This window comes from Pelobates fuscus, chromosome 7, assembly GCF_036172605.1.
Source record: "Pelobates fuscus isolate aPelFus1 chromosome 7, aPelFus1.pri, whole genome shotgun sequence".
In the NCBI taxonomy this organism is placed as follows: domain Eukaryota; kingdom Metazoa; phylum Chordata; class Amphibia; order Anura; family Pelobatidae; genus Pelobates; species Pelobates fuscus.
In genome coordinates, this window is record NC_086323.1 from 30,254,864 (window position 1) to 30,274,594 (window position 19,731).

At 46.6% G+C, this 19,731-nt stretch overlaps 1 protein-coding gene across 1 annotated transcript in view; it reads left to right on the plus strand.

Moving 5' to 3' along the window:
* The first annotated feature begins 14,681 nt into the window (after positions 1-14,681).
* Positions 14,682-19,731, plus strand: part of UBE2U (ubiquitin conjugating enzyme E2 U) — a 67,721-nt gene continuing 62,671 nt past the window's right edge. Inside the window, exons 1-2 of the mRNA XM_063427880.1 lie at positions 14,682-14,931; positions 18,143-18,241. Coding sequence (XP_063283950.1) covers positions 18,176-18,241 — 66 coding nt within the window. The 5' untranslated portion in view covers positions 14,682-14,931; positions 18,143-18,175. The remainder of the gene's footprint in view (positions 14,932-18,142; positions 18,242-19,731) is intronic.

Consider the following 19,731-nt stretch of genomic DNA (forward strand, 5'->3'; position numbering starts at 1 on the left):
TGCCACAACTAAGACTTTATACTCGGCGTCTTAGGTTACCTCACACACAGTATAATTAAAGTATCGCAACCTTACTTTACTGATCAGACTTATCAGTAATTAACCCTGGTAGCAGGGCTCGAGTCCTGCAGGAACGCGTGGGAACGGCGTTCCTGCACTTTTTTTTAGTGCAGGAACGCCGTTCCCGTTTGTGGTCCTGCAGGCACTCAGGGGGCGGCAAAAAATGCCGCCCCCAAATGTCCCCGTTCCCCCTGTCATGGGGGGCCCAAGAGGTGGCCTAATGGCCACCTGAAGGATCCCCCCCGGCCGGCTCTTGTCTCGCTGTCAGCCGCGCCGTGTCCTCTCTGTGTCCTCTCTGCTCCCTCTCGCCGCGCCGTTTGCTGATGCTGGGAGCCGGAATATGACGTCATTTCCGGCTCCCGGCATCAGCAGACAGCCCGCGCGGCGAGAGGGAGCAGAGAGGACACAGCTCCCTCGCCGCATCTGACACAGAGAGACAAGAGCCGGCCGCACTGAAGCCCCACTGGACCCCAGGGACAGGTCCACGCCAGCTCTCCAGGTAGGGAGGCTGGGTGGACATTTTTAATTTAAAAAAAATATATACAAATAATTTTTGTGTATGTGAGTGTGTCTGTGAGTGTATGTATGTGTGTGTGTCTCTGTATGTGAGTGTGTGTCTGTGTATGTGTCTGTGAGTGTATGTGAGTGTGTGTCTGTGAGTGTATGTATGTGTGTGTGTCTGTGTATGTGTCTGTGAGTGTATGAGTGTATGTGTGTGTGTATGTGTCTGTGAGTGTATGTGTGTGTGTATGTGTCTGTGAGTGTATGTGTGTGTGTGTATGTGTCTGTGAGTGTATGTGTGTGTGTGTATGTGTCTGTGAGTGTGTGTGTGTATGTGTCTGTCTGTGTCTGGGAGTGTGTCTATGTGTGTGTGTATGTGTCTGTGTCTGGGAGTGTGTCTGTGTCTGTGAGTGTGTGTGTGTGAGTGAATGTGTGTGTGTGAGTGGATGTGTGTGTGTGAGTGTGTGTGTGTGTCTGTGGGTGTGTGTGTATGTGGGTGTGTGTGTATGTGTCTGTGGGTGTGTGTGTGTGTCTGGGAGTGTGTGTGTCTGGGGGGGTGTGTGTGTGTCTGGGAGTGTATGTGTGCACCTGAGTGTGTGTGTGTAAGTGTTTATATATGCATGCAAGTTTTGTTTTTTTTCTGGTGGTGGGGTGAGGGTGGAACTCGAGTGAGTTCCCACACTTTATTCCCCAGGACTTGACCCCTGCCTGGTAGTAACGTGTTTACCTGAGCTTTCCTCAGGAGAGTGAGCTCATAGAGAACAAAGACACAAGCTGATTAAGTAAACATTTAATCTGACAAAAAGGATTCACAGTGCTGGGTACAACAATCCAGAAATAAATGACATACAGAAACACAAATAAATTGCAAAACAGTCCATAAAATAAATTGGGAGAAAACACAAGAGATCCTTACATATATTCATATATTTACCCCTTATATGTAATTCTTGTGGGAGATTCCGATGTTACAGGTCTCCAAGTAGTTGTTGAAAAAAGAAATCTCCCTCTGGATAGTCCAACATCCTCATTATATATCTCAAACTGGTTGTTTCTTAAGCGGGCAGACCCCTGGGTGAATCAGAAGGGTTTGGCCTGGCAGTTTTTGCCCACTCCATATTTCCTTAAATGATGTTGTCCGTTGAATACCCCAAAGTCAGAGCATAGGCACCAATACCTTTTATGACACCCTATGTCCAGCTCTGGTGATGGTTATCTAGTCGTTACATTTTATGGCTTAGGCCTGGCGTTGGATCAAAGCCTACAACAAATGTTACAAAAACAACTCATATCATGTATCCCATGCCAACTCATGCTTTGACATATACATTTCATCAAACATGTATGGGTACCCTAGAGAGTTTCTTAAAGGGCAAATGTAGTGCCCAAAACTACGCTGGCTCTTTTTAAAGAGCATAAAATTCTGTCTATACATTGTGATAGCAATTGTGCTAGAAAATGTATAGATTAAGAGAAAAAAATATTTAGGAATAGAATTTTCTCCCACCTGTCAAATTCTTTGGTATAAACTCAAATCAAATAATTAATTGATAAAGGAGAGCAGTTAGGACTTTTCACAGGCAGTTCTTCTGCTCTTCCCATGGCCAGTTCTTCTGCTCCTCCCATGGTCAGTCCTTCTGCTCCTCCCATGGCCAGTCCTTCTGCTCCTCCCATGGCCAGTCCTTCTGCTCCTCCCATGGCCAGTCCTTCTGCTCCTCCCATGGCCAGTCCTTCTGCTCCTCCCATGGCCAGTCCTTCTGCTCCTCCCATGGCCAGTCCTTCTGCTCTTCCCATGGCCAGTTCTTCTGCTGTTCCCATGAGCCAGTCCTTCTGCTCTTCCCATGGGCAGTCCTTCTGCTCTTCCGATGGGCAGTCCTTCTGCTCTTCCCATGGGCAGTCCTTCTGCTCTCCACCCATAGCAACATGCGCTATGATCAATCCCTAGCCAGCGATGCAGAACTAAGGAAGTGTAACACCCACACCTATAATTTGATTACAATGGCGGAGTGAACGGTCATGTCAGAGTGAACGGGACCGTTCGTGCAAATAGCCCAGTCTAACAGTGCGTTTGAATTGTCGAACGCACTTCGATTCCAGTCGAAGCGTCGAAGCTCCTGAAGGTAACGGTCAGCGGTGTTCGTGCAAAGGTGTAACCGATTTTAGTTCCATAGATTCAAGGGCACGCACCGCTGACCGCATTCGACTAAATTAAAATGGCCGCCGCCACCACGTGTTCAATTTTTGAATGGCGGCCACTTCGACTACTTCGGCACTTCAACGGCATTCGAAGTGCCAATTTAAAAGTACAAATCCTTTCTCTGGGAGTTAAAGGGCCAGCAGCAGCACAACAAAAATCCATTATGCCCAAATCTGTTATTTCAAGGGCCAAACCTCCCAGGGACCATAATCACATGGCTAGAGGCTGGCAAAAGCAGTCCTCTCCAGGCACAAGTGGCGGGGCTGGTTCTGCCACATTTCTCCCCTTTACCAATCAGACTAACAGGGTATCGGACCTCCTGTCGGTCAGTGCCCTGGTTTGTCCAGAAACCCACCCACAGAACACAATCAGCCGTACAGCCCCCCCACAATAAAGAGTTACTACACCTGGGGTAGTGGGTCGTTTGTCCATGTCCAGGAGCTCCATCTCGGCTCTGGGGGTTACTAGTGCTCCAGATCGGTGGGTTGCTGAGTGGGCAGAGACCAGCGGTACTCTGCCCTGCTGCCAGGGCTACCATGGGAGTAGCCTGGTTGGAGCCCTGTTGAGGGAATGGCGTAGTAGGCTCCTCACTCTGGCCTTGGTACTGCTGCTGGAGGGAAAGACAGGCTGCCTCCCCTTTGGATGAACCTCCCTGCCAGTGGCGGCTCTAGACTTTGTGAGGCCTTAGGCGAAACTCAAACATGAGGCCCCCACTAACACCTAAAGTTAAAAATAGGGGTTGCATTGTGTGTATAAGGTGCTGTCGTTGTATTTAAGGACAAGCTTGCAGCGCTGGATACAGAGAGCTAGTCTCTGTATTCATCGTTCAGAGGCTTGCTGTGTTGCGGCTCCCTGTGACGCTGCATTGTGATCTCTCTGACTGTAGTTATGGCATAATATGCAAACTAACTTAATTTGCAATAAACTAATTTAATTATCAATTATGCCAATCATTTATACATGATGAGGGGTATGATTACATAGCCTTGCAGTCGTGTATACATAAGTGCCGGAATATGTATATATGAGTGTATCTGGCATTGTCTACCTATGTGTGACAGGGTTTGGGGTGAGTGTTGCACAGTTGTAGTACAGGATTGTAAGGGTTTTTGTAATAAGGTGAGTGTATCAGGGTGAAGGGGATGAGTGGGAAAGACTGATAGAGGATGAGTGACAGGGTTGGGAGGTGAGTGTGACAGTGCAAGAGAAGGTGAGTCTGACAGGGTTGATGGGGGGTTAATACGATAGGGTAGGTGTGGCAAAGCAAGGATTTTGGTATGGTTGCAGTAGGTGAGAGTCATAGGATTAGGAGGGGTTATGTGAGTTTGGCTGGGTTTAGGGGCGACAGTGTGTGGGGAATGAAAGTGTATGTGGTGACTGTGTATGTGAAGGGGGTGTCAGTGTGTGTGGTAATGATAGGGTATGGGTGGGGAATGACAAGGTGTGCGGTGGAAGGCTGTGACAGCGTGTGTGTGTGGGAAGGCTGTTATTGGGTGGGTGTGGGGTGACAGGGTAGGGAAGCTGTGACATAGGGGAGCTGTGACAGGGTGGGGGGATTTGACAGGGTAGAGGGTAGTAGGGGGGCTTTGACAGGGTAGGGTGGCTGGGGCAGTAGTGTGGTAGGGTGGCTGGGGCAGTAGGGTGGTGGGGTGTCTGTGGCAAAGGGTGGTAGGGTGGCTGGGGCAGGAGGGTGGTAGGGTGGCTGGGGCAGTGGGGTGGTAGGGTGGCTGGGGCAGTAGGGTGGTGGGGTGTCTGTGGCAGTAGGGTGGTAGGGTGGCTGGGGCAGTAGGGTGGTGGGGTGGCAGAGGGTGGCTGAGGCAGTAGGGTGGCTGTGGCAGATGGTGGTGGGGTGGCTGAGGCAGTAGGGTGGCTGGGGCAGGAGGGTGGTGGGGTGCCTGTGGCAGAGGGTGGTAGGGTGGCTGGGGCAGTAGGGTGGTAGGGTGGCTGGGGCAGTAGGGTGGTAGGGTGGCTGGGGCAGTAGGGTGGTGGGGTGGCTGGGGCAATAGAGTGGTGGGGTGGCTGTGGCAGAGGGTAGTAGGGTGGCTGGGGCAGTAGGGTGGTAGGGTGGCTGGGGCAGTAGGGCGGCTGGGGCAGTGGGGTGGTGGGGTGGCTGGGGCAGTGGGGTGGCTGGGGCAGTAGGTTGGTGGGGTGGCTGTGGCAGAGGGTGGTAGGGTGGCTGTGGCAGTAGGGTGGCTGTGGCAGAGGGTGGCTGGGGCAGTAGGGTTCCTGGGGCAGTAGGGTGGTAGGGTGGCTGGGGCAGTGGGGCGGTAGGGTGGCTGGGGCAGTAGGGTGACTGGGGCAGAGGGGTGGTAGGGTGGCTGGGGCAGTAGGGGGTGGCTGTGGCAGTAGGGTGGCTGGGGCAGTGGTGTGGTAGGGTGGCTGGGGCAGTAGGGTGGTGGGGTGGCTGTGGCAGAGGGTGGCTGGGGCAGTAAGGTGCCTGGGGCAGTGGGGTGGTAGGGCGGCTAGGGCAGTGGGGTGGTGGGGTGGCTGGGGCAGAGGGGTGGCTGGGGCAGTAGGTTGGTGGGGTGGCTGTGGCAGAGGGTGGTAGGGTGGCTGTGGCAGTAGGGTGGCTGTGGCAGAGGGTGGCTGGGGCAGTAGGGTTCCTGGGGCAGTAGGGTGGTAGGGTGGCTGGGGCAGTGGGGCGGTAGGGTGGCTGGGGCAGTAGGGTGACTGGGGCAGTGGGGTGGTAGGGTGGCTGGGGCAGTAGGGGGGTGGCTGTGGCAGTAGGGTGGCTGGGGCAGTGGGGTGGTAGGGTGGCTGGGGCAGTAGGGTGGTGGGGTGGCTGTGGCAGAGGGTGGCTGGGGCAGTAAGGTGCCTGGGGCAGTGGGGTGGTAGGGTGGCTGGGGCAGTGGGGTGGTAGGAGGGCAGGGTGGCATAAGTACCTTTTGATGAACTTTAAGTTGATGAAGTTTCCCTAGTGGTCCAGTGGGCGGTAAAGGCTTTATCCCTGGTGGTCCGGTGGGCTCCATTTACGGTCTGCAGCTCCGCCAGGTGCAGAGCTGCAGACCACGTGGTAAGTTTAGTCTCACGATCTCAGCCAGTCAGAGCGTTGCCGTGGTAACCCGCGGCAACGCTCTGATTGGCTGAGATCGCGAGACCCACTCAGTCTGCAGCTCTGCATCTGGCGGAGCTGCAGACAGGCTGGCTCTCTCCCGGGCAGGCATAGGAGGGGCCTCGCACCCGGCGTCGGGTCCTCTGTCTCTGACCGAGGACCAGACCTGTCACACTGCCCATCAGCGCGAGGCCTTAGGCGGCCGCCTAAATCGCCTAATTAGAGAGCCGCCTCTGCTCCCTGCTGCCGGGGGACAGGACCGACCATCCCTAGCCCCTGTGAGGCATATGCAGAGACCACGGTCCCATCTGCACTGGTGTGGGGCTTATCATCTCCCCTTGGTGGGCTAGGCTGCCACTGGGGAGAAGGGGTAACAAGTTCCTCTCCCTTACCCACTTTCTGTCGCTGGGGAGATGGGGTGACAAGCGCCTCTCCCTGACTCTCTCTCTGCTGGTGGAGGGGTGGACCGACTGTCTCCCATTTCAATATATTGTCCTGCTGCTGTGGAGCGAGACCGACTGCCTCATCTGCCCCATCTGGGAGAATATGGTCTCCCCTTTGTGAACTAAGCTGCCGCTGGGGAGAGGTGGTCACCGACTCCTTTCCCTGGAACACTTTCAGCCACTGGGGAGAGGGGGTAGCAGGTTCCTCTCCCTGACTCTCTCTCTGCTGGTGGAGAGAGGGACCGACTGTCTCCCCTTTCAATATTTTGTCCTGCTGCTGGGGTGCGAGACCGACGGTCTCTGCTCCCTGCAGGACACTCTGCCGCTGGGAGGAAGGACGGCACCTTCAGCTCCCTGGAACTCACACTGCCGCTGGGGAGGAAGGACGGCACCTTTGTCTCCCTGTAACACATACTGCCGCTGGGGAGGAAGGACGGCACCTTTGGCTCCCTGGGACTCACACTGTCGCTGGGGAGGAAGGACAGCACCTTCAGCTCCCTGTAACTCACTCAGCCGCTGGGGAGGAAGGACGGCACCTTTGGCTCCCTGTAACTCACTCAGCCGCTGGGGAGGAAGGACGGCACCTTCAGCTCCCTGTAACTCACTCAGCCGCTGGGGAGGAAGGACGACACCTTTGTCTCCCTGTAACACATACTGCCGCTGGGGAGGAAGGACGGCACCTTTGGCTCCCTGGGACTCACACTGTCGCTGGGGAGGAAGGACGGCACCTTCAGCTCCCTGTAACTCACTCAGCCACTGGGGAGGAAGGACGGCACCTTTGGCTCCCTGTAACTCACTCTGCAGCTGGGGAGGAAGGACGGCACCTTTGTCTCCCTGTAACACACACTGACGCTGGGGTTGACGGACCGCCCACCCTGTTGCCCGCTCTGATTCCAACGGCAAGTACTCTCCCACTCCCTTCCTCGCGAACTGCACGGTTTTCTCAGAGGGGTTGGGTCCATAGAGCGACAGCACCGCATTAACCTCTCTGTCAAATGCCTCCTGAGTGTAGTTGGGCGCCATGCTTGCTCTGCTGAAGTTGCTTCTTTTGTAGATAGGGTCGCTGTACGGGTACTAGCGTTACCCTCAATTTGTAATCCAAGAACTGGTGTTGTCTTGTAGCTGTCCTTCTGGGCTGTGGAAATTATCCCGTCGCATGCCACCAATTGTAACGGAGCTCCAGTACTCCGACCGAGTACCTCCGCTAAGTCTGTTTCTTTGTAGCTATCAGGGAACCCTGTGATGAGTTGCTGTTTAACCTTCACCATGTGTCGTCTGGTGTTTGGTCCAGGGTGGAAAAGGCCCTAAGTGATCCCAGTCAAGCCTCGGCGTCTGGGTCTGAAGTGTTTCAGGGTCCATGATAGCTACAAGGAAGCAGACTTGGCGGAGGTACTCGGTCGTAGTACTGGAGCTCCGTTACATGCACTCCTAGGGTCGACATGTGGAACTGCAATAAAAAAAAAAATATTACTGCATGTGTCCCAAATTATTGAAACCTAAGCTTGAAGCTCAGAAAAGGTTAGTGAAAGACCACAAATGTTCCAAGATAGAAAGCACCTAAAGTACTTTCTCCTTAATGAACCAGAGTTGGATCATATCTATAAAACAAACTCTGCATGAGTAGACGGCGTCATCAAATACGCTGTAAAACGCGGCGAAAATAAGATTAATGAACAGGCACAACATATGTAAAATATTTATAAATGTGAGGTTGACGTCATGGAATGGCTAAGTCGATGGCACAAATGGTGTGATTCTTGCTTTGTATTTAGAATTCTGTAAAACGCATTCTGTAAAAATGATGTGTTTTGGTTTGTTACTTTTTCAGACTAATAATATTTATACTTATGGTGTGACAAAATATTAAGCATGGGGCTATGGTTTGCTCACCTTTAGCCTACTCCACAATGAATGTGAACTTTGTGAAGAATATTTTGGCTGCAGATTTCACAGTTTCGCCTTCTAAAGGAAATTTGGAAGTGATGCTACGTTTCACTGTACAGAGCTCGGGGAGGTGGGGAGAGGGAATGGCAAAATACAGCCCTGTGTGTTGCAAGAGATTTATCCATATTCATAAAATTATTTTTTTGAAACCTACACTGTAACATGCAGGAAGGACTTGCTATATGCGCTGTAAAAGTGTCAGATCATAGCCTATTCATTCACCGGAGGGCAAGTGGAACATTAAAATCGCAGGTTCCATGCAACACCTCTTATTTTAATAGCTGCCATGCTATAAAAAAAATAAAATTCAGAAATAAAGCCAAACTGTAAAAGAAAAAGCAATACAAATATACACAGTGCATATATTTGTGCTCCATGTATATAAAATGCACAGCCCATATGATTACATATAGCACTCACAGGTATTCACACATAAGTCTGATTACTTATCACTTTTAAATCAGCTTCAGAGATTTATATTTTAATTAACCCCTTTACAAAAAAATATTTTTGAAAAAAGCTCACAAATACAAACATAGGGGGGGAAAAAACATTTGGGGTGTTTGGAAATGTTCGGAATTCTTAAATTCTGCCAATTTACTCATTTACTAATTTATTCATTCACTTTTCAAGAGACATAACGAATTTGAGAAATAATGATAACCCCGATCTTGCAATAATCATAGTTTAAAATATTTGCATATTATTGCAAATACAACTTTTGTAACATAAAGTTTGTGTCTCGAAAATCTTCAAACAAACAAGGTTGCCCCAAGTTGTTTTAATGTATTATTTCTTAATACCATAAAGAAGCCCATGATAGCATATGAACAAGTTTGGTGGACTGCCACCTACTGGTTTGATCTGATTTCTAAATTATTACTGTTTTCTTTAAACTCGTATGGTGCGAATTCTCAGAAATTCAAGGTGAATTCAAAGTGATTATCATATTTTAGGCTTTAATACCCTAACTGAGAAAACAGCAATTTTCCAATTCAGCTATTCTTGCCTAAAACTCAAAATTCACTTTACATTCCCAACAATTCGCATTATGGAACATAACCCTGTCAATCCCGTGGAGGGGAATGTTAGAGTAGAGTACCTTGTGGGGATGATGAGGAAGATGAGCTGATGGAGAAGATAAAGTGATGTAGGGAGGTAAGCTGATTGAGGAAGATGAGCTGATGGAAGAGATAAGCTGATAGAGGAAGATAAGCTGATGAAGGATTAGCTGATGGGGGAGATAAGACAAATGAGTGAAGGGCTGATGGAGGAAGTTGAGCTGATGAAGAAGGATGAGATAATGAATGAGATAAGAAGATAGAGGACATAAGAAGATAGAGGAGATGAGCTAATGGAAGGAGATGAGCTGATGGAGGGAGATGAGCTGGTGAAGGGAGATGAGCTGGTGGAGGGAGATGAGCTGATGGAGGGAGATGAGCTGATGGAGGAGATGAGCTGATGGAGGGAGATGAGCTGGTGGAGGGAGATGAGCTGGTGGAGGAGATGAGCTGATGGAGGGAGATGAGCTGATGGAGGGAGATGAGCTGGTGGAGGGAGATGAGCTGGTGGAGGGAGATGAGCTGGTGAAGGAGATGAGCTGATGTAGGAGATAAGATAATGGAGGAGATAAGATGATGGAACGTGGTGAGCTGATAGAGGACATGAGCAGATTAAGGAGATGCGCTGGTGGAGAAGATGCGCTAATGGAAAATATAAGATGATGGATGAGAAAACATAATGGATGAAATAAGAAGATGGAGGGAGATGAGCTGTTTGAGGAGATGAGCTGATGGAACGAGATGAGCTGATGGAAGGAGATTGTCAGGGCACCTGTTGTCTCTACCTCAGAGGAGGTGAGATACTTAGACGTTCATCCTCTCAGAGGGGTTGACTCACTCGTTCCTCGCAGTTCTCTCGGCCGTTTACACGCCGGCCGCGAGGGACCCGCTTCCTTTTATGACGCGGCGCTCAGTAGCCGACGTCATGACGACAATCCGTTCCGACCTGTCAATCAAGTCCCGACTACGAATCAGGACTCGTCGGGGGCGTGATTACCTATCTAGAACCAGGGTATAAAGTAGGGCTTTATGCATTTGTTCTTTGCCCTGTCGTGGTTCTAGCTTGTCTAGTCACTCAGTGCTCTTGTTATCTATTTGTCTCTTTGGTTTTGACCCGGCTTGTTTGTTCTATCCTGCTTACCTCTATTACCCTTTGACTCGGCTTGTCTCTCGCTTATCTGCTCTCTCGTTCCCTCGACCTCGGCTTGTCTCTAGACCATTCTTTGCTTACTCCTTACGTTAGTCCGGCCATTCTAAGGTCCGGTATACGTACCCACCTCCTGTTTGTACTTTGCGTGTTGGATCCCTGTCCCGATCCTGACAGAGATGAGCTGGTGAAGGAAATGAGCTGATGGAACGAGATGAGCTGATGGAGGAGATGAGCTGATGGAAGGAGATGAGCTGATGGAAGGAGATGAGCTGATGGAAGGAGATTAGCTGATGGAAGGAGATGAGCTGGTGAAGGAGATTAGCTGATGGAAGGAGATGAGCTGATGGAAGAAGATGAGCTGGTGGAAGGAGATGAGCTGGTGGAAGGAGATGAGCTGATGGAAGGAGATGAGCTGGTGAAGGAGATGAGCTGATGGAAGGAGATTAGCTGATGGAAGGAGATGAGCTGGTGAAGGAGATGAGCTGATGGAAGGAGATGAGCTGATGGAAGAAGATGAGCTGGTGGAAGAAGATGAGCTGGTGGAAGGAGATGAGCTGAAGGAAGGAGATGAGCTGGTGGAGATGATGAAGAGGATTTTGTGGATGAGATAATGGAGGAAATAAAATATAGAGAACTGGTGGTAAAAAGGCTTGTAAGAGAAGGTTGGGATAACTAATCTGTAATGGCAGGATAGGATCCCAAAATTAGGACAGTCCCTCCAATCCTGGGCCATTTTGAAGGTGTTAAGTAGCAAAGTCTAACTTGCTGAAGTCTAAGGTGTTGACTCAATAGCAAAATACGGAAGTAAAAGTTATGGAAATTTAAAAGCATTTTTAATTTTTTTTTTTTTTTAATTAAAGTTAATTTGGTGATATTCCCTTTGGATTATGAATTTGGCACCAATCGCAAGCATGTGTGTAGTCTGCAGTGAATTCTGGTAATGCAGCAGTGGGAAGGCTAAGATCAAGTCCCCCTATCCCACATAATTTAAAAAAAAAAAACTGATTTACTGTGATCCACGTATACAGAAAAGGAACCTTACACTGCATTGGGAGTATATATATGGCCACTGTTCAGATTTTGACAACGCTTCCTGTTTAGGCCCAGCTCTCATTCTTTAATATTCCAATTATTCTTAGGATAGACATCTTTCCCCATCGGACTCTTCAATATTAAACTTTAGTTCTTTATCGCTCCTTCAAGATATGCCTTCCCTTATGCAGTTATTAAAAACACAGCATACTCACATCAAACGACCTGAGAGATCAAGTGCAGAATATGTAAAATATATATATAAATAAAAGTAAAAAGGATATTATTAAAAACATCTGTGTCTACTCTTTCTCTTCTATGAAAAATATAAGTGGAATTATCTCCAAATGTGATCCCTGGACCTACTACAACCTAGAAATGGCAATCACGCTCCATCTGCTAGCTTTTCAGTGTTTGTCGGAATTTCTGAATAGGTTAATACTTTGTATTTCTTTACTTCTCCAAAAAGAACGTCTTTGGAAAGAAACAAAAACATATGGTTTGAGAGGATTGAGAAGTAGGATTTTTAAGGGCTTTAAATGGTTAATCTGGGCCTCTAGATGTTATTTGGAAATATTTAACTACTAGTTTATAAATATTATTAGTAAATACAATCCCAACATACTCTGAAAGCCTCACAATTATTTGTTAGGATTTATAGCTTCCTGCAAATCTACAAAAATAAAAGGTTGACATTTTTGATGTAAATGCTATCAATCAGTTGGTGTCTTTCATTGGCCAGGGAGGGCGGGCAAGAGGGACAGTGTGGCAAATGCCCCCTGGATTGCTAACATAGAAGAGTTAAAGGGACACTGCAGTCACCAGAACAACTACAATGTAGTTGTTCTGGTGAGTATTGTCTGTCCCTGCAAGCATTTTAATGTAAACACTGCCTTTTCAGAGAAAAGGCAGTGTTTACATTGGCGCCTAGGGACACCTCCAGTGGCAGTCACTGAAACGGCCACAAGAGGTGCTTCCTGTGCAACAGATTTAATGCATCTCTATGAGGAGATGCTGATTGATGCAGCGCGGCATAATGCCGTGAACGTGCAATAGCCTCCCCGCGCTTTCCTATGGGATATCATTAGATTGGGTGAGATTGTCAAATTTGATGATCTCAGCCAAGGAGGCAGAGTGGGGCGACGCCAGCTATAATAAGACCAGCACGGTGCTAGAAAAAAAGGTAAGCAAACTACCTCTTTAAAGGGAGACAAGGGGCAACTGTGTTTTTACAACAATAGTGTCAGAAATACATTTCTATTTCTGACACTATAGTGTTCCTTTAACCCCTTAAGGACCAAACTTCTGGAATAAAAGGGAATCGTGACATGTCACACATGTCATGTGTCCTTAAGGGGTTAAGGAGTTAAGGACTGCAGCCTCACACCATTCTTCTTATGTTTGTCTGCTGGCAGAATGTAAAAATAATTGGGGAGCAGGAAGGAATTTGCGGGGTCCCTGCTAGCCCAGCACTGTGTGGGTTTGTGTGTGGGCTAGTGGCCTGTGATATCAATGCTATCAGGGCCGGCCTTAGGGGTGTGCGAGCTGTGCGGCCGCACAGGGCGCCATGGTGCAGGGGGCGCCCTGCGGCCGCATAGCTCACACGGCATGTCTGTTAGCCGCAATGCTAACAGACATGCTGGGCGGTCGGGCGGCGCTGGCGGGCGGCTGGCGAGGGAGCACTTCCTCTGAGCTGTTTGCTCAGCTCCCTCGCCGGCCGCAGAGTGAGGCTGGGAGGCGGAGGCGGAATATGACGTCATATTCCGGCTCCCAGCCTCACTCTGCGGCGCGCGAGGGAGCTGAGCAAACAGCTCAGAGGAAGTGCTCCCTCGCCAGCCGCCCGCCCAGCCCAGCAGCCACTGGACCACCAGGGAGGAAGAGACCCCCCTCCCCCAGCATTCCCAAAGGTAAGGAGGCTGGGGGGGGGGTGTCTAAATAAATTTTAAAAAATGTGTTAATGTGGGTGAGTGTGTGTGTATGTTAGTGTGTGTCTGTGTCTGTTAGTGTGTGTGTGTGTATGTTAGTGTGTGTGTGTATGTTAGTGTGTGTCTGTGTATGTTAGTGTGTGTCTGTGTCTGTTAGTGTGTGTCTGTGTCTGTTAGTTAGTGTGTGTCTGTGAGTGTGTTTGTCTGTTAGTGAGTGTGTGTGTCTGACTGTGTGTGACTGTTTGCCTATGTGTGTGTGTGTGTGACTGTCTGCGCGTGTGTGTGTGTGACTGTCTGCGCGCGTGTGTGTGACTGTCTGCGCGTGTGTGTGTGTGTGTGACCGTCTGTGCGTGTGTGTGACTGTCTGCGTGTGTGTGTGTGTGTGTGTGACTGTCTGCCAGTGTGTGTGTGTCTGTCTGTCTGTCTGTCTGTGTGTGACTGTGTGTGTTTGACTGTGTCTGTGTGTGTGTGACTGTGTGTGTGTGTGTGGCTGTTTGCCTCTGTGTGTTTGGCTGTCTGCCTCTGTGTGTTTGGCTGTCTGCCTGTGTGTTTGTGTGTGGCTGTGTGTGTGGCTGTCTGCCTGTGTGTGTGTGTGGCTGTCTGCCGGTGTGTGTGTGTTTGTGTGTGACTGCCTATGTGTGACTGTCTGGGCAGACTAGATGGGCCAAATGGTTCTTATCTGCCGTCACATTCTATGTCTGTGTGTGTGTTTGTGTGTGGCTGTCTGTGTATGACTGCCTGAGTGTGTTTGTGTGTGTGTGTGTGTGTATGGCTGTCTGCCTGCCTGTGTGTGTGTGTGTGTGACAGGGTGTGTGGGAAGGGGTAAGGAGTGGGGGGGGGGCGCTGTGAAGATTTTTTGCACAGGGCGCCCAAATGCCTAAGGCCGGCCCTGAATGCTATCCCGGCCTTTACTGAATCATTAGGCTATTTCCTGTGATAGGGAATCTATTAGTTTCAGTTGCAAAAAAAGTCAATCATTTGAACTTGTACCCCAAGCCAAAATTTGTCAACCCTCGCCAGTTAACTGGGAAAGGTTCATAAGAGTTGTAGTTCCCAGCAGGGGAGTATTTGAATAATGTACCATAGAGTTTTCCCAGCAGGGGAGTATTCGAATAATCCGCTCTAGACAGTGTTCCCAGAAAACAGTTAATTAATTAATTAGTCTGTGTCATTAAACCAGTTTTGAGTACACAGGCATAACTTGTTCCAGCACTGAAGCAGTTCAAGTTTTCATTCCCTGACTCCTCCCCATGAGGCTGAGCTGTTGCTATGGGAACACATACACTTAAACAAGACCTCTCCTCTAACAAGGCAGCCAGGCTGCAGATAGCATTTTGTATAATATCTCACATTGATACATTGTAACAAGTTATATTACTCTGAATTACCTGCTGCTATATGTGTATCTGACAACAGGGAGTCAGACAGACATCCTACCCAGGAAGATACGTTTTATACTTTTATATAATAATATAAATCTACTATTAGTTCCAGGTTATTTACTTCCAAATAACGTCAGGAGAGATTATTGGAAACGCCAGAGAAGGACAATATTAAAGCAGCCAGGTAGTATCTGTGATTGATTCATTAAACCTTTCTGTGCTTGGTCTTGAGCGCTGTGTGAGCTGAAATGCTACAAAATATACATCAAACTCAGCTTGAGCTATATTACATTATATGTGTATATGTATATATATATATATATATAAATAGAGAGAGAGAGATACATTGTAATAATATAGTTTTTTATTGTTTATATCTGAGTATTTAGTTTATAACTTCGAAGCAAATATTTATGTGTTTATATATGTTTGCATCTATTAATAAATTAGATTTAACAAGATGGTTAAATTGGAAAAGAGAATGTATTGGGATTTCTGCCGTTTCGTGGGGGAAAAAACTACATTTTATTTAAAAATAGATAAATTAGAATAATTCCCAGGTTTTTTTTTTTTTGGACTGTAGTGTATTCTGGGCAAATTGCAGTTTTGTTGATAATCTTAGAACTCATGTGGTTCTCTAAAGACCATAGACACTACAAAAGGCTGTAGTGGTTATGGAGCCAGGGGTGCCAAGGGGTGGACGCTGGTGAAGTTTCAAGATGGTGGGGCGCCAGATTCCTACCCCATAAATTTTCACCTACCTATAGAGTACAGAGATACTCATACAATACATAGAGCTGAGCTTAAAGGGACACTATAGACACACTGACCACTTCAGCTCCAAGGAGAACTATAGTGATAGGAACACAACTTTGTATTCCTTACATTATAGTATCCCTTTAATACAGAGATACTCATACAATAAAGCAAGCTGGGCACAACATAAAAATATCTATAAAACACATAGAGCTGAGTACAATACAGAGATAACCATACCGCAAACAGAGCAGAGAAAAAATAGATATAACACACAGAGCTGCGCACAATACAAAGATACATATCCAATACACAGAGCTGCGCACAATACAAAGATACATATCCAATACAAAGATACATATCCAATACACAGAGCTGCGCACAATACAAAGATACATATCCAATACAAAGATACATATCCAATACACAGAGTTGGGTAGACTATAGAGATACCTATACAGGTAGAGCTGAGTAAATACAGAGAAATACATATTTATCTAAATAACCTATTAAAAAATTAAAGAGGCACTAATATTTTTCGCATATTTTTTTGGCTTACCGCCCTCCCGTCCAGAAAAAGAATCTTAGTGTTTCTAAACTACTGCAAACAATCTTTTTTCCCCACATAAAAAATGATGGGGGGGGGGGGAGGGGCTGGTCCACGTGCCCTTCGCAACTCGCCTCCACTACCCCATGCACATTCTATACTAAGGAGCCAAACTGGTTTTTAAAACAGGTTTGTAACTTAGCTGGTTCCCCTTACACGTCCATGGAGCTTCTAGTCTTATACGATGACAGTAAATTGGAAGTTCCTATTCTGCTTTGGCAGTATCAATTTTGTCAAACTTTGGACGGATTTTATTGGCTGGGACAATCAACTGACCATCTCAGCTTGTGAATTCCATCCTAATATGGACAAAAAAAAAATAGTATTTGTAAAACAGAATGGGAACCTCAGTTTTAGTGATATTGCAGGAGACCAAAAAGACCACAGACACCTTGTGGATCTATGGAAGTGTCAAAAGTTTCAAAATTGCACACTATAGTGAAAACAGTGCTTATAGTTCCCCTTTAACCATCATTAACATGTGTGTCTTTGTGTGGGTGATCCAATGTGCTTCAGGCAGTTTTCAAAGTGTAGAAGTTGGATCTGCATTGAACATGTTCATTTACTATGCATGAAATCTGAATTTTTAATGTGACTTTATCTGGTGTCTTTCAGCTAAAATAATGGCAATATTATGAACCACAGGGTAATATCTAGAGATTATCTGGTTAAAGCTGAGGTTAGACCCAGTTCTGAGAATATTATGAGGAACTGAGCAGGGCAGGAGAACGTATAATTATTATATATTGTTACATTACATTTCTACGGCAATACTGGATAAAAATTCTAACTTCAAAAATGATATATCTTTAGACCTTCAAATATTATGATATATTTATTTATGAATATTTATAAGTATTCTATCCCAGCAACTAACCCCAAAATGATTTTTCTGATCCATCAAAATTTCTGCTAGTGATTTAGATGGACTAACACATTTCATATACTACAGCCAACACATCTAGTGATGCTTCTGGATTTACTAAAAAAATAAAAACCTCCTTTGGTTTCATTTAGTTTTTGCTCCTCTCCACTCATACACAGTTAATTAAATAAAAAAATATGTCAACTTAATTAACAAAATAAATTTAAAAAAAAATAGAAATGCTAATCTTTACAATTCAATAATTGTAAACAAAATGAACAGTCTTACAATTCCCTATACAGTTAAAATGCTGCTGACATTGCCACTATAACAACACAGTGCTTCCGCTGTTAAGAAGAAGTCGTTAGGCTAAGGTTAGAGTAAAATTTGTGTCTAACTGTTGGAGTAGTTAGAGATAGGAATAGGGTGTATGTAGTATTGGAAGGAATTATAAGGGTTACCTCAGTTACCATAACAACTACAGCTTGGAGTACGAGGCTTGGAGTACCATGACGTAATCCATTAACATCAGGTGGACTTTATGCTAGGAGGCATGTGTCTAGATCAGGGTTGTCATATGTCAGTATCTGATGTTGATGGACTACATCTCCCAAAAGCATTTACGTGCAAAGAATTATGGGAGTTGTTGTCAAACGCAGGCCTAGGCCTGGACAGCGCAGGCCTAGAGAATGGACTGTGGACATTAGCTCTCATTATTATCGCCATTTATATAGCGCCAACAGATTCCGTGGCGCTTTACAATATTATGATAGGGGGGGGATTTAACTATAAATAGGACAATTACAAGAAAACTTACAGGAACGATAGGTTGAAGAGGACCCTGCTCAAACGATCTTACAGTCTATAGGAGGTGGGGTATAATACACATTAGGACATGATTCGCCAAAGAATTTATGTAGATTTGTGAAAGGTCCTGGTAGGCTCAACTCAGCCCTTCATCCTTCCGAGGTCGATAAAATGAGTACCATCAATTGGGTAATAATAACATATTTTACTATTCGGCTGCTGATTTGGTTAATTTTGAGAGCGTGTGTTGAAAAGTGGTTTGAGTCCCACTGGGAGAAAGGTGCTATATAAATACTAGTTGTTGTTGTTGTTGTTGTTGTTGTTATTATTATTATATCTGTTTTCTGTTATAAATTCCAGATTGTCAATCTGTGATTGGGAAAGGGCTGTACTATGCACTCCAGAGCCTATTTACTATTAGAGAGAGAATACCAGCAGTTACAGGAAGCTCGACTTTACGTGAGTATCTGGATATATACGGCTGATGTGGTATTCACTGTTTAACTATTTGCTATCTCCTTTAATGTTTCTTCACCTATTTTCCCTATCACATCTCTCCTACAAGTGCTGGGCACCCGCTCGCCCACCATACCTTGCTCCCCATCTACTTTTATTGCATGCCAGAGATCCTTACTAATTGCCTATTTAGCTACTTGTGACCTAACAGTTTATGCATATTCTCCAGAAGAGCACACTGCGGGCACCAAGACATCTTTAATGTATTTTAAAGCTTTTGGGCTTAAATAATGAGCTCTATTTTTTTGTATGTTCGGTATACTGCAAAGGATTTCCTAAAATATTTGATTCTTTTTGGTTAGTGTGCCTGTGTAAAGCTCACGTTCGGTACCTTCCTTCTAGTCTGTCGTCTCCAATAAAACAGTTGAACATGTCAGTGGGAAATACAAAGATTTCTGACAGTCATATATTAGCTGTCAGCTTTTGTAAAAAAAAAATATATGAAGTGGAAATCAATCAATAAATTGATTATTTTGTGCATCTGCCCCTGGCCAAATTAAAGAAACAGTGCACGCACGCTCCCAAAGTAATTCACACCAGACACATGTTTCCCGGTTGATGAAATACTCTGGAATGTTTATTAGAGGGGGTGGCATGCCCCTTATAAAGCAAAATTACATCATATGCTTTGTCAGAGATAACATGAAATAATACATTAATAATTGGTTAAAGGGACACTCCAGGCACCCAGACCACTTCTGCTCATTGGAGTGGTCTGGGTGCCAACTCCTACTACTCTTAACTCTGCAAGTGTAATTATTGCAGTTTTTTATAAACTGCAATAATTACCTTGCAGGGTTAACTCCACCTCTAGTGGCTGTCTATTAGACAGCCACTAGAGGGAAATTCCTGCTCTATAGCACAGGAAACCTGTGCTAGAGCGTCGCTGGACGTCCTCACGCTGCGTGAGGACCTCCAGCGTCGCTCAAATCCCCATAGGAAAGCATTGAAATTCGTTTTCAATGCTTTCCTATGGGGAGACGTAATGCGCATGCGCGGCATTGCCGCGCATACGCATTAGGTCTCCTCGGCCGGTGGGCGGGATTAGTCTCGCCCACCGGCCGACGGAAGAACAGGGAGGAGCGTCGCGGAGGAGGAGACAGCGGCGAGGGACATCGCCGCTGCCTCAGGTAAGTGACTGAAGGGGTTTTCACCCCTTCAGTAACCGGGGATTGGTGGGTGGGAGGGAGAGGGACCCTCCAGTGCCAGGAAAACGGATTGTTTTCCTGGCACTGGAGTTTCCCTTTAAGTGTTTTATTCAAAGCACGTCCTACTGGGGGTGTCATCTTATGTCATTACTGTCGTCATGAAGTTCTCCCCTGGATTCCAGCGCCATCTTGAAAATGAGAGTGTAGTCGATGGGTGGGGTACTCCTGAATGACATCTAGTGGTCATTTTAGTAATTTATTGAATAATACTGATTATAACTAAAT